Genomic DNA, 25,453 nt, shown 5'->3' with positions numbered 1-25,453 from the left:
GCTAGATTTCTCCTAGTGTGTTTAATGTTGAGAGAAAAACCCCAATAAATGTATTTTATCACTAGTGGGTAGATAGGTTTGAAGAATAAATTAGTTTTAGAAAACAAAGACCAAAATGTGGTCATCTGATATGAATAGTGGCAAAGAACCCTCACTGGCAATCACAAGTCTTAAGTATTGTGAGAGGACTTGAAACTATTTCACAGAATCCTCACCAGGTGTTCTGCTTGAGTTATGATGGTTATTACTGCTCTGCTTTACATTTCAAAGGAAAAGCCATCGTCGGGTAAGAAAATGTCCTTTTTGTTTCAGGCATGTTGAAGAGAATGGAATGGCTCTTGGAACTGATGGGTTACATCAGAAATATTGCATACCAGTCAACATCTGTTCAGAACGTGGCCCTGGATGAGGTACAATCTGGAGGAGTAATTTGTAGTTTTCTTAAAATATAGAATTTATAGTTGTTCTCCCTAAACAGGAAAATATTGCTGCTTGTAGCTTTCTTTCCTTCCTTCCTTTTCATTTTGGGAAATAACGGTGACAACTCTGATGTCACAAGGAAATGAATGTTCTTACCAGGCTCTTGGAGACACTCAGGGTGCTCCTTGAAAAATATTTCCAACAGGCTACGTTACTTGACAGGCAGCACACAAGGGACACTGAAGAGGGAACCCAGGGTCCTGCATACTTGGGCTTGATCCCACAAAGGAGGTGGGGTCCAGGGCTCTGGCCTCCGCACTGGCCCAGAGCATGGCTTCACACGCCTGGTTTGAAGAAATTCCTGGAGTGTATGCAAATAATCTGTGTGTGCGCCAATACTGACAAGTATGTGTGCATATAATAGAGAGGCGTTTTCAGCACACCTTCAAAATGACCTATGGCCCCAAAAAGGTTAACAACTACTGGTATTGGGTGAGTTAAAAAAGAAAAAGATTAATAAATGATGACAGCACTTTCCTACTCTCCTCATTTTCTTGACTTAGCTGCCCACTGTACATTTTTTAGGGGTAGAATTTTTTTTCTGTAGGAACATTTCACATGTTTCCTTTGTAAAGTAAAAATGTGCACAACCTGGGATGTTGTTTGAAATTCTGCCCTGCTTTTCTGAAGATTTGTGTGTGTGTTTGAAATTTTAGTTAGTGAGATTAGGAATTTTAAAAGATTGGGGAGTACTTTTTTTTTAAACTTTTTTTTAAATGAGCATAATGTGTCCCCTTTTTCTTCTGATCTCCCAAGTTTTTATTAGCCCTCTCTGTTTTCTTACAAAAATCTTTTAAGACCTAGAAAATACAGATAAGCAGAAAGAAGCATAATTTAAATCACAGTAACCCAACAACTCAGAGGTAGCCCCTGTTACCACCATTTCTACAATTTTCTAGACTAGTCTAAAATTGGATGGATTCTAGACACATTGTTCAAATGAGTGAGGAGCGTCACTTGTTATTGTTTAAAAATAGAATCACACTATATTTTGTAAAATCAGTTTTAGCCACATAACAATAAATCTAAATATCTTTCTCCATATCACTCTTAATTAATTTTTTAATCCTTTGAAAACACCAAAACGGAGGATTATATGGACCTCAATACGATTAGGAATTAAATAAATTCTATTTCTCCTCAAATGTTACAGCAATAATAATGAAACCGTTGGGCCTTCTGTCTTCACAAGAGAGGATTTCAAAATACCTGGCAAAGCCCTACAATTTCTCTTTATTAAGTATGGAAACAGCTTTTGTTCTTCAGTCCAGTTCCTCTTCTGGGGTAGGGGTGGGGGAGGAGGAGAGGTTGGGTGAAGGGGAAGATGACATTGCATCACGATGGGGGCTGTGTATGTGAACATGTATAACTTTGAATTGTTAAAACATGTGACCTAGTCTTGTTTCTATTTCCATTGTAGGCTTTGGACTTCCTGTTGCTGGTATTTGCAAATGTGGTAGTTGCATGGGCAGACCATGCTGCCCCTCTCCTTCTCGGCCTCAGTGCCAGTTGGTTGCCATGGCATCAGGAAAATGGCCCGGCTAGGCCAGCATCGAGCTTCCTTGGCAGAAGTCCAATGCACAGGGTCACTCTGCAGGAGGCTCTTACTCTCCTTCCTAGTAGCATGCTTCTTCTGCTGCAGAAAGAGCCATGGAAGGAACAGACCCAGAAGGTAAAGTTGTCAGCCACCTGTTTATCAGGGCAGGCGGCCATTTTCTCATCAGCAATTTCTGCTGTAGATTGGAAGTGGAAGTTAAGTAAAACTTGAATCACTCCACAGGCTTTCATACTCAGCCCCGACTCTCAGCCGGAGCCTCAGAGATTGAGCCTAGCCTGGGCTCAGGCTAACTGTTGATTAAAACAACAACAGTGACAACAGCAGCAACTTGTTTACAGTTGGGAGATGGAAAGAAAAGCTTGTCCTTGCAGTCATTTATTGAAGGCACGTGTTCTTGATGCTGGAGATGAAATGATAAGTAAGTCTCTGAGAGCTTAGAATCTCAGAGTGAGGACAGACAGGGAGGCAAATTCAAGATTACAAGATGGTATGATAAAGGAGGTTACAGTGGTGATGAGTAAGGGAAGGGGGTGATCAACAGTGCCTGGGATGGGTCAAGGAACGCTCCTGAGGGAAAATGTGAATCTGGAACATCCGTTTTATAGCATAGTTAGGTTCCCCACAGCTCATTCCATCCTACGGCTATATTCTAGGTGCCAGTCGTGTTCTTGGCCTGTGCCAAATACCGTGGGGAGATCTGCAAAGGTCTAATGTCATCACCCTTGCCCTCAGGAATATCCAAACTGTAGGAAACATCTTTTGGGTTTTGATACTAACATCCCCCAGGCTCCTAGCTGTCATACAGAGCATATGAAAGTACTGTGTTTCCTGTAATTCTCATTACATGGCTCTGACCTATCTTTATTTTAATACAGTTCTTTGAAAGATTCTTTTTTTGAATTCCATTTCATCAAAATTGGATTCTTATGAGGTCGAAAGCTTAAAACTAACTTTATGTGGCTTATTCTTAAAACCTGAACATTAATCTGTAAAAATATTTCTGAATGGGGGACCCACAGTTTAGCTATGCATCACTCCACTGAGCATCTCCATCAAAATGCCTTTGTTTTCTTAAACCTGATAAGCATTAGTAGTCTTGCCCCAAATTTTGTTTTCTGTTTTATTTTCAATCAAAATCAATTTCAATGTTATATCCACTCATGTTATTTCTGGCCTGGAACACCATGTTCACTTTGGACTACAATGTAGATATCCTGCATCTATTATGCATTTGTAGTGTTTGATTTATTTACTTTACCAGTAAGATATTTTTAAACAAACTTGAGAAAAAGAAAATAAACTAAGAAAAAATATTTTAATTAAAGCAGGGAATTAGGAATATTTTCTTTTTCTCTCTATTTTGCAGTTTTTTCAACTCAGCTTCTGTGTCCAAAGTTAAAATTAGTCAAGACTGGCAACATTCAGGCATCAATGAAATTAGCCTCTCCCCAATTCAAAAACAATTTTGGCCATACCCCATAAGATCAGTCAAATTCATGAGTACCAGGAGTTTCTACCTCATTTCCAAGGTTTATTTGCAGTTAACTCACTTGGCTCTATCTAGTAAATTATTTTGTGCTTTTTCTCTTGCATTTCACCTACCTGTTTCATATCCATTTTGGCATAAACTGTTCTTATCTACAGAAACATATTTTAGAGACAAGGGCTTACATCAGATGTGTTTCCCTACTTACTGCCCAGCCTAGGAGCCTAGGCCTGGGTGCACACAGACCCGGTGGCAGGCAGCATGATGCAAAGAAAGAGTGTGAGGCTTTGGGTCCCAGTTTTGACTCTGCTATTCATTGGGAGTGGAAGTGGGCGAGGTTCTTGACATGCCTAGGCCTCTCAGAGTAACAAGAGAGAATGTTCATGGCACACGGGAGGCCCTTGGGGCCCATGTCTACCTCACTCTTAAAACCTGCAACAGGACTCAGGGTATTCAGCAAAGGGAAGAGGTTTAACTTTGCTGGGTCATTTGACTAAATGCAAGCTATGTCCGTCTTTAACATCTCTTGTGCCTGGTCCCTTTCTCATCTCCACTCTCCTGGCCCAGGCAGGTCTTGCCTACGACTACTATGCTGATCTGCACGTATGCGGCCCCAATGGTCTGACTGATCTCGTGCTGATAGTGGGGTTGTCTTCACTGATATTGTTCTTCATTTTCATCCTAGTTCATTGACTGGCTATTCAACCTCATGGAAAGCCCTAAAGGAGCCCTCTCTGCAAAGTCCAGGGATCTTTTAAAAGGTAATACTTCCCAGATTTATGCTCAAGCTAGGCAAAAACCTTCCAATATTGTCTGTGATGCAGAACAGCATTCTAGTTGGTTCCTGAAAGGGCTCATCTTGGTTCAGTTTGGAGAAGTAATCTGGAGCTGTTGCCAACATGGCATTTTTAATTAGTGGATTAAAAAAGAATTCCAGGGCCTTTAAAGTTAATTTTTATTTAAACGGTTTTAAAATGTTTTATTATAATTATAAAATATGACTTTAATTAAAATTTAGAAAATTCATTAAAAGAAAGAAACAAGAGAGGTATCCAGACCTATTTTGCACAGTGACAACTTATATGTTTCTTATGAGAAGTTTTTGCCCTCTGTGTATGAGTGTTGTTTTAATATATTTATAATCATAAATAATTGAGAAAATATACATAGAAACTTTGAGTACTGCCTTTTCCTTTTTTTTTTCTTTTTTTTTTTTTTTTTAGCGGATCCATCCTGCCACCAGTTGGCAGCTCAGCAGCTGCTCAGCTTGGGCTGGGACTCGAACCGTTGTTGCTCAGAGCTCAGACTCTTGAGCGAGCTCGTAACCAACTGAGCCACTCGGCCGGCCCTGCCTTTTTTATTTTAAAATTATTTTTAAAGCATTTAAAGCTGTTCTTACACTGACTTCATAATAATATTTTTAATGGCTACATAGTATTTTGCCAAAGGAGTTGGGCATTTCCCATGCCTTCAGGTATTTAGACTTTTTTGTGTGTGGTTTTTTATAGTACTTATCAATTTGTTAAGCTATGACTGTAGGATCCACAAACATAGATCTTTCTGAGAAAATTATATAGTAGATATTTTTACTCAAATCTGAGAAGTCTTTTAGGCATTGGCTCTGTGGCCCAAGACAGATTATGCTGTCATCTGTGTCTTGGGACTTGGGGGGGGGGGGGCGAGGAAGATTCTGGATCCTACCAGTGGCTTGTATGGACATGCTGTAAGATACTGCCCTAAAAAGCCTCCTCACCTTGGGAAAGTTGCCCATTGACCTACTCTTCTGATAATCTATCAGGCCTATCTCCAGCCTAGAGCCATAGTATGACCATATTTTACTTTAAGTATGATATAACATATTCTTTGCCAAACAAGCAATAATTCTTTAATGTATTGGTTCTGATCCTCCTCCCTACCCACAAAGAGGGTGGAGGACATGTGTATGAAGGTGATTCTGATCAACCAAAGAACTTCACTGAGAATGAGGGCCGGGGTCCGACATGTTTCCACTGATCCATCCCTAAACACTTGCTGTTAGGATTTCCTCCACTTGTTTATGTCAGGGAGTTTGGACTCATTTTTAATGGCCATGTGTCCATAATACCATTGGTTAATCCAAACATATGCTGTCTTAGGTCATGATGATAACAAACAATTGATGCTGATGAGGAAAATAGTTATTTGGGTCAAGGAGGTACATGTTCACTTGATTATATATTGAAGGGCTAATTAGTCACAAACAATAACAGTGTAACTTTTATATTCCTTTGCACTATTATATTTTAAATAACATCTCAATATATGTATATTAGTATTTTGAAATAAGATACATAATAAGTTACCTAGAGGCATTACACAGAACTTCCTTATTTTAAATTGATCCCTGAGGGACCCATGACAGAAAAGAAAAGCTGTGGACTTGTGGGTACATGTTCAAATACAGTTTAGTAGTTATTTATGCTTGCTCCATTGAGCCCATGAACCTAACTTCATTACAGGATCAGTTTTTTGGGTGTTTTCTTTTTTTTAAACTTTTAATTAAACATTTAATGGAAAAATTGTTTTCATGTAGAAAAGTGCACAACTCATAAGTAGATTTTCACAAAGGGAACACACCTATGTAATCAACACACAGATTAAGAGAAAAAAAAAATCACTAGCATCCCTGAAGTCAGTTTTTGTTTTAATTCTGCAGTATTTCCAATTAACTGGTTGCATGATAACATTCTTTAAAACATTTTTTAAAAACCCTTTTCCCAGCCTTTATTAATGGTTTTCTGCCATTGTAATTCTGCCTGATGGGAATTTTTAGTCTCTTGAAGATTAATCAAGTGAGAAAAAGCCAAGTTCTGTTCTGACACCTTTTGCTGTAATGACCTTTTCAAATTCATCTCCACTAAATGCAACAGTACACTTTATTTTTTGTCTCCTTAGCCACCCTGCTGTCCTTGAGAGTTCTCCCAGAGTTTAAGAAGAAAGCCATATGGACCAGAGCATACGGTTGGTGACCAGTTTTGCGGTAGCCAGCCACATTCTCAGATGGAAGACGAAAACCACACAAATGGAAGAAATTTTTTAGAATTCGTATCTGGGATCACTGAGACGTGAATCCAAGAGTTAAGGATCATGAAAGGGTGGCCACATAACTGACAGCCTGAACCGTACATGCCAGGATAGGGGGCATTGCTTCAGTACCCAGGTCAGTGGAGACTGAAACAAGAACTTGAACTATCTTTTATTTGGCTAGAGTTCAAGCTGAATATTTTCTTTGTGAAAACTGACTATATCATCTCCTCCCCCCTAAATTCAAGTAAAATAATCTTGTGAATTTTGTGCATGTGACTTTTGTTTGAAGGCACAGGGAAGGTTTTATTAGCAAAACCAAACTATAGTGCTGACAGTGGCATCATGATCTATTTCCCATGAAGTCTCTAGAGGATATTTATTGAGTCAATGAGTTAGACATGTTTTCTTATTCTTATTGATGAAATAGTCTCTTGGAACTGCTATACACTTTTAAATAATGAGCATGGTGTTAAACATTAGCTAACTCAGATTCATTAGCCGTGGCTATCATTGTCTTATGCTTGGGTCTCTTGAATGCAAATGGAAGTCGTCCAATTCAAAGGAACATTAGCTAAAAAGGAGTATGTATTAGTTCACAAACCAAGAAGTTAAAGAGTAGCTCCGTCTGATCAGGCACAGTGGCATCCAGTGGGTCAAGCCGTGCCATCCCATCAGGCTTTGTTTCTCTCAGGATCACTCCACATAGTTGGCAAGATGGCTGCCAGCAACCTCAAAGGAAAGAAAGGTGTCTTTCTTCCCAGGTATGGCAGAAGCAACATGGGGAGGACACTGATTCAGCTTGAGACACTTGTGAGTCCCTGGGAAGTGGGGTATTGTAATTGACCAGGTCTGAGTCGTATGTCACCTGAACTGGGTTCCCCCAGAAGCAATATTATGGGGTACTGGGTAAGAAAAAAAATGGCAAATACCGCCTTGAAATATTAACCTTTTTTGCAAGTACACATCTCTATCTTAATCAGAGTGACTAGTGGCCTAATGACGAGTAAATGAAGGTATGTGACAGAATCCTCAAGGGCTACATTTTACTCAAAGTCTTGAGAATCAGCCAGCATTTTAATTTTGACATTTGCAAATTATCTTTCCTTCATGTAGTCATTAATCAGGAGAGTCTTTAGTCACTCATATAAATATACTGACGTATACATATCTGGGATCACTGGGGAGAAAATTTGTGCCATTGGAATAAGGTACTTTTGTGTCTGTCACACTATAGCACAGTGCCTGGTACTTATAAGCCCCATGCAACTTTAAGTATTCCCATGTGACATTACCTTCATGTTGTCACCAAGTGTTCCTCCTTACCACTTAGATTAAAAAATAGCTCTACTAGTTTTACTTTCCAAATATCTGGATTTATGTTTCCAGGTTTCAAATAGCTGTGTTTCACTGTGTAACTCAAACTCTGTTCCCAGGTCACAGTTCTTTCTTTTGCGGAACTCCACAGAGTGCTGAGATGCTTGCCCAACAAAAAGGAAAGGGGAAGGAGGAAAGGCAAGCTCTCGGGTAGTATTTACCTGCATTGCCAGTATTGCATGTATATTCTTCCTTAAAGGCTGGGCTAGAGGGAAATGAATTTGAAGCAAAAAATTTGCTTCTCCTTTTTCCCCACCCACATACACTTTCTTATATGTCTTCCAATTAGAAGTTGAAATTCATCTAATTCATCCCCATTTTCAAATGGAGAAAACATATGTAGTAGTAAGTGGCAGAGCTATGTCTAGAACCAAGCTCCTAGAACCCCAGACCCAATGTTCTTTCTACATCAGGCTCATCAACACCTGCTTTAAGATAAAAACTCCCATCAAGGATTACACCTTGGCTTTAATGTGCTTGTTGTGGTCTAAGATGCTTTATTAAACCTGTGGCTTAATATGCTTACTATAGATGGCTGTAATCAGATCAAAGAAATAAACCTGTCTCATGTTAATAAGCCTCTGGAATTGGGAAGTTTGGGAGCTACAGTAAAAGGAACAGGTCCTTCATGGGTCAAAGGACTTTAGGTTCCTGGGACAGCTTACAAACATGGACGGCAAGAAAGGCCAGTGAAGAGGAAGTGGGCACTGAGGAACCCCTGAATTTCGCCCCCTGAATCAGCAGGAAAAGAGCTTACTAATGCTCAAGGAAAGGATGAAAAATCAACCCAGACTTCAAAACCCAGACTGCCTCGGGCTGGCTGAGTGGCTCAGTTGGTTAAGAGCTCGCTCAAAGGTTTGAGCTCTGAGCAACAGCGGTTCGAGTCCGGCCTCGAGCTGAGCTGCCTCTGAGCTGCCAACAGGTGGCAGGATGGCTCAGCTCAAAACAAAACAAAACAAAAACCCAGACTGTCTTTTTGGATTCAGCCCAGTTGCTTCCCATCCAAATTACATCCCTACTCCTGCATAAAACTCATAGGATTTTTCTATTCAGGGGAGCCTCTAAAGGGTCTAAATGTAAGATTCTAAATTTGACAGTCTAAAAGTTCTAAACCTCAACATTCTAAGATATAGGTCACTGGAATAATAACACCCTTTCTCTTGGTTACCTGTATGACCTCAGGTAAGAATTAACTAATTTCCTTAGGATATTTCACTTTGTTCTCCAGAAACCAGAAGTCTCTGCTTTTTTTTTAGACCAGATGTTCTAAACTATATACAATAGGAAAAGTTTCCTTACAAGTCATCTTCTGTTAGTTTTTGAAATCATAAGTTGTCACAACAAATAGCATGCTAGGATATACTAACAAATTAACGTATAGGGTTAAAGCCTTGTTATGAGTCTCAGAAGTATCCAAACACTCTGATTCTTGATTTAAAAAATGTACATTTGGAACAGATGTTGGGATCCATTTAAGTGCCTAAAATCTTCTTTGTGTTTTATTTGTAATATAATGGCTCCATGGTAACTAAAAGGCTGTTAATAACCTTTTTTTATTTTTTTGAAGTTAATTGCCAGTTACTTCAAATGATTTTAACCAACGATATTGATATTATAATTATATAAGGAGTGAGGCTTTGTTAAGGACTCAACTAGTGCCTTGAAATAACTTAGTCACTTTGAAAGTAAGCAGGAGTTTGAGATTTGGGGTAAACATTTTAGTAACTTGCTATTTTAGAAATCAGATCATTTGGTTAAGAGGATGGAGCCTTCCTTATAGCCTATTTTGTAGGCTAGGTCTCTGGTCAGTTTGTATCTCTGACCCCAACCAGCCTACTCTTAACTGTAGGCAATGCACATGAAACCAGGGGACAGAATATGGCTGGGACACAGTTCACAGCCTTCATCACTCTTGTGGAAAAACACCTCACAGCATCATCTTCATGTAGAAATGTGTATATTGCTCTGGTCCTGGATTAGATAATATGCTTTTATATTTTCTGGAAGGAAATACTTTATCCTGATTCTGGAAATTCTAAATTCTTTTTTTTTCATGTATGATGTATGCGTGTATAGTGTTTATAAAGTAGTGAGTTTGTATGTTATCTATTAATCTTTATAAATAGTAAAAAAAAATGTTTAATTGAAATTTAGAAAGATCAATTCTTGTCAAACATAGAGAACATGTGGAATAATATCCAGCTAAATTATTGGATATAAAGCTGAATTAAAATGACAGTAATGACTTCCTGACATTGGTTTTATTTCTCAGATAAAAGGGATCATTTACCTCACACAGTAGTTTCAGGGTTAAAAGACAGAATGCAAAAATATGCTTTATAAATTCCAAAATGTAATAGAAATGCTACCACTTTTGTATGTTTCACTGAAAATAGTAGTTATAACGCTTGAATACAGGCCTGGCACTGTATACATTGGGACTAGAGAAGATAATGGAAATTTCTTAATTAAGAAGTTGTTCTCCTTAATAATTAAAACATTCTAGAAGCAATTAGCACATTGAGAAAAGATACTTATGTTAAAAAAAATGTGTCTTCTGAACATGAGGTACTCTGTGATTAGTCAAATATAATTGAAACATCACCTAATTAATCTGATAGATTTATTAAAATATGTATTTTTCTCGATGTACTGGTAGTAATCCATAAAGTCAGAGTTGCATAAACAATGATGAGTGTCTACTACGTGTCACCGTACAAGATTCCGGGGTACAAAGTGAACATGATACAACGTTTCTGTCCTTGTGGGGCTTCCATTCAGAAAATATGAATCAGTAAACCATCATGTAATAAAGACAAGCCTCCAGGAAACATGCTATCAATTTCCTATTTATGTGCAGCCCTTTTGAATTAACACAGGTTTAATTTTCCTTACTCCATTTGTTCTTCACGACAACCTTGAGCAGTGAAGGAAACTGGAACGTGGAGAGTCATTCAGTAAGTAAATATTGGAGCTGGATTTCAAATCAAACCAGTGTTCTTACCTCCAGACCACATTATCTCTAACAGGACCCCATGGTTCACCTGAAAGCCACAAAGCAAGTACGCAGTGGACCTGCTCGTATACACATAGCTAACGAATTATAGCATGTTTTTTCTAATTGATTTTCATATGAAATTGACTGTAACCTTTGTTAAGATAGGGTTTTAAATGCCAGCTACCCTTAGCAAAGATAGACTATAGTTAATAATTCCTATTTAGTATGCTTGAAAACAATAGAAGCATAAGAAAAAGTGAATGCCACTTTTCTAAAAATGGAGAACTACATTGTATGGCTTTTATTTAAATAGTTCTTATTAGCAATTTTCTGTCCAAAGCTGAAATACTTTAGATTCAAAAGCAGTGGTTCTCCAACTTCAGTGTGCAGAGGCTCATTTGAGGAGCCAATCAAAATGCAGGTTCCTGAGCCCATTACCAAAGCTTTTGATTCAACAGGTCTGTAGTGAAGGCCAGGAATCTGCATCCTAAACAGGGACTCTGGTTAATTCTTTGACCGTACATAGCACCCTGAAATTACTTTGAGAAACTGCCCTGGGGAAAAGTGCCCTATCAAAATTAGCATATCACTTAGACCCAGAAGAAGAAAGTAAAAATTATCTGAACACATGAAAACAAAATAATGTTTCAAAGCAAAAATAAATGAGAGAAAGATGGTGGGGAAAGGGGAAACATTTTTTTATTTTAAATCACTTTAATTCTTTAGCACAATAAAATTGTGTTTTCTTTGTACATAAATTTAAATAAATATAAGATTCTTCCTCCAGATAAACATTTAGATATTGATGTTATAGCTACTTCAACTTTTGAAAGACAGATTCTTGAATGTGATAATTCGCTCAAAATAGGCAGAATAAGGTCTAGTAAAAAAAAAAAAAAAGCTCTCTTAGGAACTTTGGTAAGATGTGGAACATTCTTTAATAACAAACTTGTTTGCAGGAAGCCTGGTATAGGTTTTATGATGTTGACCTGTGCCCAGCACATGGTAGGCACAAAATAAGTTTCTTGAGTGCACATAAACGTGTGTATGCAGCTGACTAGGGATCAACTCATTCTACTAAGGTTAACCTGTTATGGAATCAAGAGCTAAGACTGGGATAAGAGTGTTTCTTAAAAAGCATACTAGAGGGCCGGCCGAGTGGCGCATTGGTTAAGAGCTGGTTTGGGATGCCAGCTCTGAGCAGCAGGGCCCCGGTTCGGATCCCACATGAGGGCCAGTGACACTGCCCCCTACAGCTAAGATGGTGAACAACAGCTCGACCTGGAGCTGGGCTGCCGTGAGTCGCCAACTATGGCATAGGCTGCAGCCCCTGCTGCAGTGAGCTGCCATAAGCTACTGTGAGTAGCCAGCAGCTGGTGTGAGCTGACAAGAGCCATGGTGAGCGGCCATCCAGTGGCCGACTACTGATTTGCCTCAGCCGGGAAGACCACAATGATAATACCAACATGGGCCAGTGAAGCGACGTCCTCCACAACTAGACTGAAGAACAAAAGGACAGCAACTTGTCTTGTTCCCCTTCCCCGATTTCCCAATAAAATCTTAAAAATAAAGGCATACTAGAGTAAAATAAAACACATCTATATTGAATGAATATATTTGGAAGAAATGTTATTGTTTTTCATTCAACTAGCTTGATAAAGAAAAAGCTCAGGGATTCTGATGATATTACGTGTATGCGCACTTCTGGATGTTTTACGTGTATATTTTAAGTAGATTTTCGCTGAGTAATGAAGTAAATTCTACAAAGAAGTTTTGATTTGGCGCAGGGTTTGTTTTTTGGTTTTTTTTTCTCAGCAACAGAGGCACTGCTGCTGTGGTTACTATTCCTTCACTTGGATTACTTGGGACTTCAAGAAAGATCATTTAAAAAGTTATGTCTTGGGCCGGCTGAGTGGCTCAGTTGGTTAAGAGCTCGCTCAAGAGTTTGAGCTCTGAGCAACAGTGGTTCAAGTCCCGGCCCGAGCTAAGCAGCCACTGAACTGCCAATAGGTGGCAGGATGGCTCAACTAAAAAAATTAAAAATAAAAAGCTATGTCTTACACTTTTAAAATATCTAATATTTCCTATTTCATCCATATTAATTAGATTTGAGAAACTAAGCTTTGACCACACTGAACAAAATAAAATGGAGATTTGATGGACCTACAAGTTAAAACAGATAGCCAAAGAAATCAACTTTGCAATATGGGAAACATCCAATGAACTAGATGCTTACTCTTTGGGTTTCTTAATCTGGGAATATGAACTGCAATGGGAAAAGAAATTACATCCTTATTTTCACTAATCTTTAGTGAAATTTAGTATTTCTTTCAATTATGAATATAGGCAACTAAGCACAGTAATACTGACAATTGTGACTGTCACCATAGGAAACCACAGATCATTTTATGTTATAATTGTTGCAGATATCTCAAATTATTGTCAGTACTCATCTCTAGTTCAAAATTACCATAGTTATAAATTTACTTGTGTTTATTTTTGGTCTTCTAAGAAGTAGGAGGGTTCTTCAGGTAATTTGCTTTAAAACATTAAAGTATTATTTAGCAATGCAATTTTAATTTCTTATAATGACCCAGTAAAGTGTAGTTTCTCTAGTTCTTTTCATTTTAGTAAGTCTAGATGTATATTTCAGCAATGTATGTAGCCATCTTTATTGGGAGAAAGCTAGACAAAGTCACCTCAAATTTATGAAGGGATTCTGTTCTCTTTGCACACTAAAGCTTTCAGTAATTTTTTTCATTAAGAAGTAAAATAAGCAACTTTAAAGCAAAATGAAATGTAGCTTTTTAAAAGGACAATCTTAATACTTATTTTTAAATTCCAAATATGACATTTAAATTTATAAAGTTATCAATTATCTTTATTAATGCTCAATTGTTTCTTTTCAAATGTTTCATTTACTGGTATGAGATTACCACTTTTATATAATTACATTTTCCTACCTGGTTTTTATGTAACAAAATAACTTAGTACCTTTTATATAGTTTACTGGATAATAAGATTCTATATTTCTTTCAAGAAAAGTGAATGATATACCGATGGTTCAGAAGTGATTCTATTAGTCAATTATTCACATGTGTAGGAGTTTTCAAAACTATAAGTGGTGACTTATATGTGACATGGTATAGTAATTAGCAATAGTAATTCAGTAATAAATGATCTGAAATATGACTAGTTCTTAATTTTCTTACCTCCTTTAAATGATTCACTATTCTTTTGTAACTTTTATCTCCCTGTAAAGTATATATGGCCTGATTTTTAAAAAAGGAATATGGAGCATTATTTGTGTATTTACTGAAGGTATTCTGTTCTCATTGGGTCTTCTTTTAAAGCATCAAAACCCAAATAACATGTATAATATTAATGAATACTCTTTCAGGGTTTGGGATAATGTTTGTCTAATTTTCTAAGTGAGTCTGATGTTTAAGGTGGGTGTTAGCTCTGGGAACAGTGACATCTGTCCGTAAAATGTTATTCTAGACAACTGCAAAGCGTATTTCACAGGCTCCCCTCCTGTGGATCTGATGTTATTTGGGAGCTCAGAAGTGAAAAGAAATAGATACAAATAGATGTAATTAGGTTAACAACTTTGGTTTCTCAATTTAATTGAATCTACTCCAGTTCATCTCTGATTTCTTATTACCTTTATAAGGAAATAACCAGGCTTCCCCTAATATAAATTGAACTTGTATAAAATCCACAGCTTTGGGGAAACAGGTTGTTCAGAGTATATGTTTTGAAAATAAACTGTGTGAGACTCATAGACTGCTGTGATATGTCTAGCGTTTGGGAAGGAGTGTAATTATTTCATGTCATGGATTTTTGTCAAATACTAGGTATTTTTTTCCACCAGAATGCTTCCTGTATTGTGCTTACTGCAGCGGAATCCACAGCCTGTTTTTTCTTATGTCACATCAGAATGCTGTGCTTCACATTTTCTTCTTTTTAATGGGAAAGACTCTGAGGACATCTCTTCTTTCTGAATAAAGATGACTGTAGGTAAAATACATACCTAACGCGAAGAAGGAAATGGCAAGGGTTAGGTTGATCAATCATATCTTTGGAAAGAAACATATAGTTTTAAAATACAGTTAGAGCGCTGCCTGGAGTCCAGGGATGAGACACTTGCAAGGGAGATTCAAACAAGGAACGCTTAAAGAAGCATCCATGTTTTCTGCAGAAGGGAAAGTAAAACAAACCTCTCCATCTTACTATGTTGTTCATTGCAAGGAATTCATTTTTCCCTTTCTTTAGGGCAGCTCTTTCTACTACTAATGTTTCACATTTGTCCTCTCTTTTATGTGTTGTTCTTATACATCTTATAGTTACTTCTAGAGGTAAGCATTATCTTGGGGATTTGTGAAGGTTAGAGCTGGGGAAACTAAAATTTAATAGAAATATTTTTCCAAATTTCCTGGGGAAAAAATTGATCAAATTTTTCAACTGCAAGTTTTTGATTCTTTAGCATCTACTCCCACTTGCCTGCTAGGAAATGCTAGTACATAGGGTCAAACAAACAAAAAAATAGACATAAGTAGGAAAACGAGAAATAGTCAAGCTTTCTTAGTTTGACTTCTGAATTTCGTGTGTAGGAACCTGTGTCCATGGTCAAAACTTTTACATTTCATACATCATGCAGTTACATTTTCTGCTAGTAAAATTGTTGTAGTTCATCTCTTGTTCATTTGCTCTTGTGATGTCCTGAAAAGAGTGTTATAATTTCTAGGTGTTTTCATTGTGTCAGGCATCCTCTTTGATTTTGTCCATGTACTTTTCTGTTAAGGTAGATAGCAGCACAAACCAAAAAGCACAGGAAGAATGTAAAAACAAAACAGAAAAGCCACTTACCTATAAAGAGCATCATGAGATATATTTTCAGCACATATGGGAAATAGATGGATAAGTCAAAGGGCAGCTTGGTGGAGTAAGTGCCATGTGATTCAAAATAAGGCAGCGACTGATAGATGGCAAATGCTGTTTAAACAAAAAAGAGAGAATCATGGAGGTTTCCTTAACTTGCTGTGGGGATGTGTATATATGTCTGTATAGTGGAAGGATAATTTTAATTTGATTATGATTATTTTGTGACAATTGCTGAATCTTTTAACAAAAGCTACAGTTTGATATAGAAATCTGCTGAATGATTAAATTGGCAAGGCCATTACAGCAGTGTGACTTGTTGAATTTTTGGCCATTTTATAGTAGTATGCCTATAGAGAAGCAGTTTACAGTGTTTCTTCAAATGGTATCTCAAAATACTTGTCCTCTTTACCACAAATAGGGGTGGTAGATGAATGAATTTGGAAAATGCTGCATATGTTTTCCTCTTGGAGTTTCACAACACACATTAGTAGAGATTCTGAAAAGTTCTGCAATAAAGTAACTGGTTTCGGAAGTGGGTCCAAGATGATGGTGTAAGAGGACGCTGAGCTCGCCTCCTCCGAAGAACACATGGAATGTACATCTATATTTAGAGCAATTCCTCCTGAGACAACTGAGGGCCAATTGCACAGCGTCTGCACAACGAACAAGAGAAAGACCACCTAGAGGAGGTTGGGGAGCCATGAGAGCTCTCTAGGACCAGAGGAACCAGTGAGCCCCATTGTTTCATTTCCCCTGAATCTGGATAGTGAGCAGGTGGTCACCCTATCCAGGATCTCTGGCCCACCTTCAGGGCCGCTGTAGTGGGTCCCCAGCCACACCTCCCAGAGCTGGCTCCAGCAGGAACAGGAGGGTGCCACAGTGACCCTCCACCTGGAGAGTAATGCAGCGGGTACAGGAGGATACTGCTGCATGCACCCACAAGGCTGCACATGCATGTGAGGCTCCCCCACCCAGAGAGAGTGCAGAACTAGCAAAGCATTGTGGTGCCTGCACACAGGACTGCCCTGTCCAGACAGTGGGGCACTGCTGCATGCGCATGTGGGGCTGCCCTGCCTTGAGAAAGTGTGGAATTAGCAGAGTGCTATGGTAGGCACACACACAGCTGCCCGGTCCAGAGAAAGTGTGGAGCAAGGAGGGTGCTGACACATGTGCACACTGGGCAGCCCCACCTAGATCAGAAGGGCAGGAAAGCGTGCACATTCAGACTACCCTGCCCTGACTCCGCTGTGGCCTTAGAACAACAAGGAGCTACCACACACGTGTGTACAGGCTGTCCCACCAGGAGCCCACTCCTGGCCAGGTGGCACACCAGACACTGCACGTACCTGCCCCAACTACAACCAGCCTGCCCAAACTTACAGAGGCCACTTTTTCAAGATTGGAAAAGAGAGCTATTTCATCTAACTCAGGAACAAACACAGAAACTCAAATAAAATGGGGAGATAGAAGAATATGCCTCAAATGAAGGAACAAGAAAAAGCCCTGGAGAAAAACTCTAATGAAGCAGAGAGAAGTAATTTGCCTGGTAAAGAATTCAAAGAAACAGTTATAAGAATGCTCTACTAAAGAGAGTAGAATAGAGGAACTCAGAGAGAACTTCAACAAAAAGGATATAATAGAGAACCAAACAGAGGTGAAGAATAACTGAGATGAAAAATGCATTAGAAGGAGTTGACAGGTTAGCTAACACAGAAGAATGGATTAGTGGCCTGGAAGACAGACTACTGGAAATCAGCCAATCAGAACAACAACAACAAAAACAAAAACAATGTAAAAAGAGCTTTTAAAAATGAGGATAGTATAAGGAACCTCTGAGACAACAGCAAGTGCTCTAACATTCACATTATAGGGATTCTAAACAGGGTGGGGGTGGGGTGCAGAAAGTATATTTGGAGAAATAATGACTGAAAACTTTCCTAATCTGGAGAAGGAAACAACATCCAGGTCCAGAAAGCACAGAGTTCCAAACAAGATGAACCCAAAGAGGCTCAGAACATGATACACTGTAATGAAAATGGCAAAAGTTAAGGATAAAGAGATAATCTTAGGGCCGGCTGAGTGGCTCAGCTGGTTAAGAGCTCGCTCAAGAGTTTGAGCTCTGAGCAACAGCGGTTCAAGTCCCGGCCCGAGCTGAGCAGCCGCTGAGCTGCCAACAGGTGGCAGGATGGCTCAGCTAACAAAACAAAACAAAACAACAAAAAAATAGATAATCTTGAAGACAGCAAGAAGGAAACAGATCACATACTAGGGAAACCCTATAAGGCTATCAGCTAATTTCTCAGCAGCAACTTTATAGGCCAGAAGGGAATAGCAAGAAATATTTAAAGTGCTGAAGGAAAGGAACCTACAACCTAGAATACTATAGCCAGCAAGGTTAGCATTCATAATTGAAGGAGTTTCCCAGACAAGCAAAAACTAAAGGAGTTCATCACCACTAAAGAAGCTTTACAAGAAATTTTAAAGGATATTTTTTATGCAGAAAAGGTCATCACCAGACATCAGAAAATACCGAGAAGGAAAAAAATCTCACTGGTAAAGGCAAATATATTATAAAAACAGTGAATGAACCACTTAAGCTAATATAAAGGTTAAAAGACAAAAATAGCAAAATTATAACTCTATAATAGAGGATATGCAAAACAAAAGGGTATATAGTATGACATTAAAAACAAAGTATGGAGGGGCCGGCCGAATGGCTCAGTTGGTTAAGAGCTTGCTCAAGAGTGTGAGCTCTGAGCAACAGCGGTTCGAGTCCCGGCCCAAACTGAGCTGCCAACACATGGCAGGATGGCTCAGCTAAAAAAAAAAAACAAAAAAACAAAAGACAAAGCATGGAGGAGGGAGTAAAAATGTACTGCTTTTAGAGTGTTTGAATTTAAATGTCTACCAACTTAAAATAGACTGCTATAGATATAGATGGATATATATGAACCTCATGGTAACCACAAACCAAAAATCTATTAAAAAAATACATGAAAAAAATTAAGACAAAAGAACCTAAAGAAAACGAGCAAATAAAAAGGAAAGAGAAGAAGGAACAGAGAAAAAAAACAACCAACGAACAATTAACAAAATGGTAATAAGCACATAGCTGTCAATAGTTACTTTAAATGTAAATGGACTAAGTGCTATAATTAAAAAATACAAGACCCATCTCTATGCTGCCTAAAAGAGACTTGCTTTAGATTGAAAAGCACACAGAGACTGAGAGTGAAGGGATGGAAAAGGTAGTCCATACAAATAGAAACTAAAAGGAAGCTGTGTAGCCATACTCATATCAGACAAAATAGACTTTAAAGAAACTGTAAAAAGAAACAAAGGATATCACATAACAATAAAGGGGTCAATCCTAGAAGAAGATAATAACAATTGTAAATATGCACCCTACATTAGAGCACATAAGCATATAAAGCAAATATTAATGGACATTAAAGGCAGAAATTAACAGTAATACAATAATAGTTGGGGACTTTACTACCCCGCTTACCTCAATAGATAGAGCATCCAGACATAAAATTAATAATAATGGCCCTAAATGTCACATTAGACCAAATTGTCTTAATACACAGTTATAGAACATTTCATCCCCAAACTGCAGAATACACATTTTTCTTAAGTGCACATGGAAGAACATTTTCCAGAATAGACCACATATTGAACCATAAAACAAACCTCAATAAATTCAAGATGATAGAAATTATATCCAGCTGAAAGCTTTTTCTTTAAGATCAGGACAAGAAAAGGATGTCCACTTTCACCCTTTTATTTGACATAATATTGGAAGTCCTAGCCACACAATCAGACAAGAAAAAGAAAGAAGCATTCAAGTTGGAAAGGGAGAAAACTGTCATTTTTTTTGCAGATAACATGATACTATATAGAAAGAACCCTAAAGAGTCCACCAAAAAAACTATTAAAACTAATTAATGAATTCAGTAATGTTGCAGGATACAAAATTAATACTCAGAAAGTGGTTGCATTTTAATATACCAATAACAAACTATCAAAGAAATTAAGAAAATAATCCCATCTACAACTGCATCAAAAAGAATAAAATATCTAGGAATAAATTGAACCAAGGAGGTAAATAAGACCTGTACTCAAAACTATGACACTGCTCCAATTGAAGAAGACACAAATAAATGGAAGGATATACTGTACTCATGGGTCGGAAGAGTTAACATCATTAAAATGTCCTTATTACCCAAAGAAATCTGCAGATTTTATGCAATCCTTTTCAAAACACCAATGACATTTTTCACAGAACTAGAAGAAATAATCTTAAAATTTATATGGAACACAAAAGACCCTGAAGACTCAAAATAATATTGAGAAAAAAGAATGAAGTCAAAGGTATCACACTACCTGATACCAAACTACACTACAAGGCCATAGTAATCAAAATAGCATGATACTGGCATAAAAATAGACACATAGATCAATGGAACAGAATAGAGAGCCCAGAAGTAAACCCACACTTATATAATCAGTTAACATGACAAAGGAGTTAAGAATATACAACGGGATAAAGACAGTCTCTTCAATAAGTGGTGTTGGGAAAACTGGATACATGTAAAAAAAATGTAACGACCACTTTCTTACACCATATACAGAACTAAACTCAAAGTGAATTAAAGACTTTAATGTAAAGCTCAAAACCATAAAATTATAAGAAAACAGGCAATAAACTCTTTGACACTGGTCTTAGCAATATTTTTTAGGTATATCTCCTAGGGCAAAGACAACAAAAGCAAAAATAAACACATGGAGCATCAAAGGAAACCATCAAGGAAACAAAAAGTCGGCCTACTGAATGGGAGAAAATATTTGCAAATTATATATCTCATAAGGGGTTAATATCCAAAATATATAAATAACTCATTTAGCTCAACATTAAAAAAAAGTAATATTTCTGTTTTTTTAAAAATGGGCAGAGGACATGAATAGACATTTCTCCAAAGAGGACATACAGATGGTCAACAGACACATGAAATGATGCTCAACATCAATAATCCTAAGAGAAATACAAATCAAAACCACAATAGATATCACTCACACCCGTCATAATGTCTATTATCAATAAACCAACAAACAAGTGTTGGCAGGATGTAAAGAAAAAGGAACCCTTGTACACTGCTAGTGGGACTGCAAATTGGTGCAGCCACTATGGAAAACAGTATGGAGGTTCCTCAAAAGTTAAAAACAGAACTCCCATATGACCCAGCAATTCCACTTCTGAGTATTTATCCAAAGAAAATGAAAACACTGATTTGAAAAGATATATGCAATCCCTGTTCATTGCAGCATTATTTACAATAGCTAAGAAAACAGAAGCAATCTGGTTGTCCATTGATGAACAAGTGGTACATGTACACAATGGAGCATTACTCAGCCATAAAAAAGGAGTGAGACCTTGCCATTTGCAACAACATGGATGGACCGAGAGGGTATTATGCTAAGTGAAATAAGTCAGAAAAGACAAATACTGTATGATTTCACTTACATGTGGAATCTAAAAAACCAAAGTAAGTGAACCAACAAAACAGAAACAAACTCAGAGAACAAACTGATATTTGCCAGATGGGAGGGGGTTGGGAGGATGGGTGAAAAAGGTGAAAGGGATTATGAAGTATGAATTGCCAGTTATAAAAATAGTCATGGGGATCTAAAGTACAGCATAGGGAATATAGACAATACTGTAGTAAGTATACATGGTGCCGGATGGGTACTAGACTTATTGTGGAGATCACTACATAAGGTTTACAAATGTCTAATCACTATGTTGTATACTTGAAACCAATATTGTATGTCAACTCTAATTGAAAAATAAGTATAAAAAAGATGTAATAACAGATAATCAGATAAATTCTGATCAGTTCATCTAGCACAAAATGGAGTTAAAACTTCATGGGTAAAGTCTGAATAAATAATGTGCTGAACTGGGAATACTGGATTTTTCTCTAGTTTCCAGGTAAAAATCAATTACAAATGGGAAGTTTTGTTAAGCCTTTAAAATAATGCTTCCCACTTTCCATCTTTAAGGTGATGCAGATAACATATGCCTCATCTTTCCTCAGATAAGTAAATAGCTAAATACTTGAAAATTCCTTTCCCAATAGAAACTTTAATAAATCTAATGTAATTCAATCAATCAAATAATAATTGCACAATTAAAAAACATATGGAAAAGAGATATCTAGGCATTCACCAAGTTAATGTCTTGCTAAGGATGTCTAGATGAACTAACAATGACTGAATGGCCCTTCCGAGCTTGTAATTCAGCTATTTAAGATTGATTCCTATTATAGAAAATTATGTCATCACAAATATTCTGCTCAGCTTTAGAGTTTGTCTTAAGATTCTTAGACTTTCACTTGGTTAAAGAAAGGAAATATATGTAACCAAAGATAATTGTTTAATCTCCTCGAGATGAAAAGTGTAATTAAAATTTGAATAAAATCCAACTATTACAGCAATATTGGGCCAGAAGCTAAATTGTAATGATAACCAAGATGAGGATGGTTTAAAATGGTCTGAGAAAACCGACGTCCATCCACAGAATTCTAGACACCATTCAAGAAGAACTTAGTATATGGTAGAGGGGAGGGGAAGGGCACCAATTGGAAGCTGTGAGGAATGCTAAAGGCGTCTTAGGAGACAAAATTCTTCCTCTCAAAGAGTTTATTGCCTATTTGAGAGCAAAAGATACACATGTGAAATAACCGAAGGACATCTGTGCAGAGTGGAAGTGAGGTGGGGAGGGGTAGCTTTTGTCGTCTCTCTTTCCCAAGACTGTCAATGAACCTCAAAAACTGGAGACCAGGACTCAGCCATTAAAAAAAAAAAAAAGAAAAGAAAAGAAATCTTGCCATCTGAAGTGAGACAACACGGATGAACATATAGAGTGTTGTGTTAAGTGAAATAAGTTGGACAGAGAAAGAAAGACAAATGCCATATGATTTCAATAATGTGTGGAATATAAAAAAACAAAACAAGCAAACAAAACAAAACTTGAAACTCATAGATACAGAGAACAAACTGATGGTTGCCAGGGTGACGGGGGTAGGGGGATGGGTGGAAAATGGAAGGGATTAAGAAGTATAAACTTCCAGTTATAAGTCACAGAGATGTAATGTCTACAGCATAGGGAATAGAGTCAATAACGTTGTAAGAACTATGTATGGTGACAGACAGTTACTAGACTTATTGTGACAATCACTTTTTAAGTTATATAAATGTTAAATCACTCTGTTGTACACCTGAAACTAATACAATGATGTCAACTATAATTTAAAACAAATTTTTTTTTAATTGGGAAAAAAACGAATCACTGCATCACTAAATGTTAAACCCTGTTTAGGTAAGTAAACAGACTTAAGTTAGATGATTTATCTAAAACGCATACGGTGACTTAATGAAGTTCAGGGCATGGACTCAGATGTCCTCATTCCTCATCCAATATTTTGTCTACTGTGCAGAGCTGCTTCCCCCTCTAACTTTGCTTCTTCATGCTTGGCTTCTTTACATCAAGGAAAGTATGCCAAGAGAAGATACACTGAGTCAGCTAAGCAGTGCCCAAAATAGTAATTTAATCATCAAAAAGTTTAGTGAATCATGATAACTAGATTGCTTTCTTCAGTAAGCAATACAGCAAGTCACTCTTTTCTTACCTTCGGCGAGAACACACAAAGGATAAATCAGCATCCATAGTGTTTGACTGAGCCACGTCAGGCCAGCATAGGATATTCCTATGACTGATAACATGCTATAAGTGTACCTGAAAGAGACAAGGAACTCATAAGCACCATTTGCTGTTGATGTCTGGGAAATAACAAGAGAATGCAATCCTTTACTAGGTAATTAAATACACAGATAAAACTAGAATGTGTGTAGATTCCATACTTTATTTTCTATAATTTAAGTTGGAGAAGAGGTTTAAAAAAATGGGGAGAGGGCACCATATTGGTCTGGTTTCCCTCCTGGAGTGGATCGTGGATAATTATGGAGCTATACAGAAAAAAATTTAACTCATATCCCTTCCCCAGCCAATTATAAGTTTCCTTGCTTAGTGACTTCAGTTTCACTCAGAAGCCAAGCCTATTTTATGCAACAAGCAGCTAGAATTTTTAAGACAGACAAAACTTGTAAATATCTAGGGAATAAATTTTTTAAAATAAAATTATGACTTCTAAATCCCTGTTTGGCATCCCTCTGCTTATGGAGTTGTGCCATCTTATGTGATCAATTAAAGAACTGTCCTGAGGAGCTTGTTTGGGTTACAGTAGGTAGTTAAAAACCTGCCTCTGTAATGTAGTCATTTTTTAGTTGTTCTCTGAATGGGCAGTAAGCTTAAGCATACACGACAATCACCCGGAGCGCTTCATAAGGCACACACTGCTAGGGCCTACCCCCAAAGTGTCCGATCCAGTGGGTCTGATGTGGAACCTGAGCCGGGAATTTGTATTACAAACAAGTTCCAGGTGATGCTGATGCCACAGGTCCAGGGGCCATACTTTGAGAACTACTGGAATAGGTAGTGAATACATATGGCGAAACAAAATCCCAAACCCTGAAAACATGAATGGTGAAAAGTAAATCTTTCTCTCATTCCAGGACCCCAATTCCACTCCTCAAAGGTTATGACCAATGCCAGTTTCTTATGTATTCTTTCACAAATATTTTTGCATATGCTTATCTATGTGTGTATATATATAATATAATATATATTTTATATACTATATACTTAACAGTGCAAATCCTTACTAAACATGGCATGTTATCAAACTTTTTTATCTTTATCCAAGTGAAAAATGGTATCTCACTAACTTCTTTTTTCTTTACTACAAGAGTAGGTATGTTTAAAAGCCACTTTTGATGAAATCCAATGTATCTTTTTTCTTTTGTTGCTTGTGTTTTTGGTGTCACATTTAAGAATCCATTGTCAAATCCAAGATCACAAAGATTTACCCCTATGTTTTCTTCTAAGAATTTTATAGTTTTAGCTCATACATTTAGGTTTTTTAATTATTTTGAGTTCATTTTTTATATGGTATTAGGTAAGAGTTCAACTTCATTGTTTTGCATGTGGATATCCAGTTGTCCCAGCACCTTGTTGAAAAGACTACTGAATGGTCTTGACACCCTTGTCAAAAATCAGCTGGCCATAAATGAGAGAGTTTATCTCTAGACATCATCAATTCTCTTCCATGATATGCCATTATCACACTCTTGATTATTGTTGCTTTGTAGTAAGTTTTGAAATTGGGAAGTGTGAGTCTTCCAACTATGTTCTTCTTTTTCAAGATTGTTTTGGCTATTCTGGGTTCCTTGAGTTTCTATATGAGTTTTAGGATCAGCTTCTCAATTCCTGCAAAGAACCCAGCTGGGATTCTGATAGGGATGATATTGAATCTGTTGATCAATTTGGGGAGTGTTGCTGTCTGAACAATATTAAGTTTTCAACCCCTACACATGGGATATCTTTCCATTTATTTTGATCCTCTTTAATTTCTTTCAACAACTGTTATATAGTTTTCAGCAAACAAGTTCTGTACATATTTTGTTAAATTTGTTTCTACTTTATTTT

The 25,453-nt window shown here is 37.4% G+C and overlaps 2 protein-coding genes across 2 annotated transcripts in view; one reads left to right on the top strand and one right to left on the bottom strand.

Moving 5' to 3' along the window:
* Nucleotides 1-7,069, top strand: part of FOCAD (focadhesin) — a 302,193-nt gene extending 295,124 nt beyond the window's left edge. Inside the window, exons 40-43 of the mRNA XM_019668206.1 lie at nt 313-410; nt 1,901-2,152; nt 4,210-4,285; nt 6,459-7,069. Of these exons, the coding sequence (XP_019523751.1) occupies nt 313-410; nt 1,901-2,152; nt 4,210-4,285; nt 6,459-6,532 (500 nt within the window). The 3' untranslated portion in view covers nt 6,533-7,069. The remainder of the gene's footprint in view (nt 1-312; nt 411-1,900; nt 2,153-4,209; nt 4,286-6,458) is intronic.
* A 5,911-nt stretch (nt 7,070-12,980) lies between these two features.
* HACD4 (3-hydroxyacyl-CoA dehydratase 4) overlaps nt 12,981-25,453 on the bottom strand; it is a 28,526-nt gene continuing 16,053 nt past the window's right edge. The window contains exons 5-7 of the mRNA XM_019668205.1: nt 23,538-23,644; nt 15,832-15,957; nt 12,981-14,995 (exon numbers count right to left, since the gene is read on the bottom strand). Coding sequence (XP_019523750.1) covers nt 14,913-14,995; nt 15,832-15,957; nt 23,538-23,644 — 316 coding nt within the window. The 3' untranslated portion in view covers nt 12,981-14,912. The remainder of the gene's footprint in view (nt 14,996-15,831; nt 15,958-23,537; nt 23,645-25,453) is intronic.

This window comes from Hipposideros armiger, unplaced genomic scaffold (assembly GCF_001890085.2).
Source record: "Hipposideros armiger isolate ML-2016 unplaced genomic scaffold, ASM189008v1 scaffold_520, whole genome shotgun sequence".
Taxonomy (NCBI): Eukaryota; Metazoa; Chordata; class Mammalia; order Chiroptera; family Hipposideridae; genus Hipposideros; species Hipposideros armiger.
Note: the sequence above shows the minus strand (reverse complement) of the source record. Positions and strands in the feature narration are given on the sequence as shown.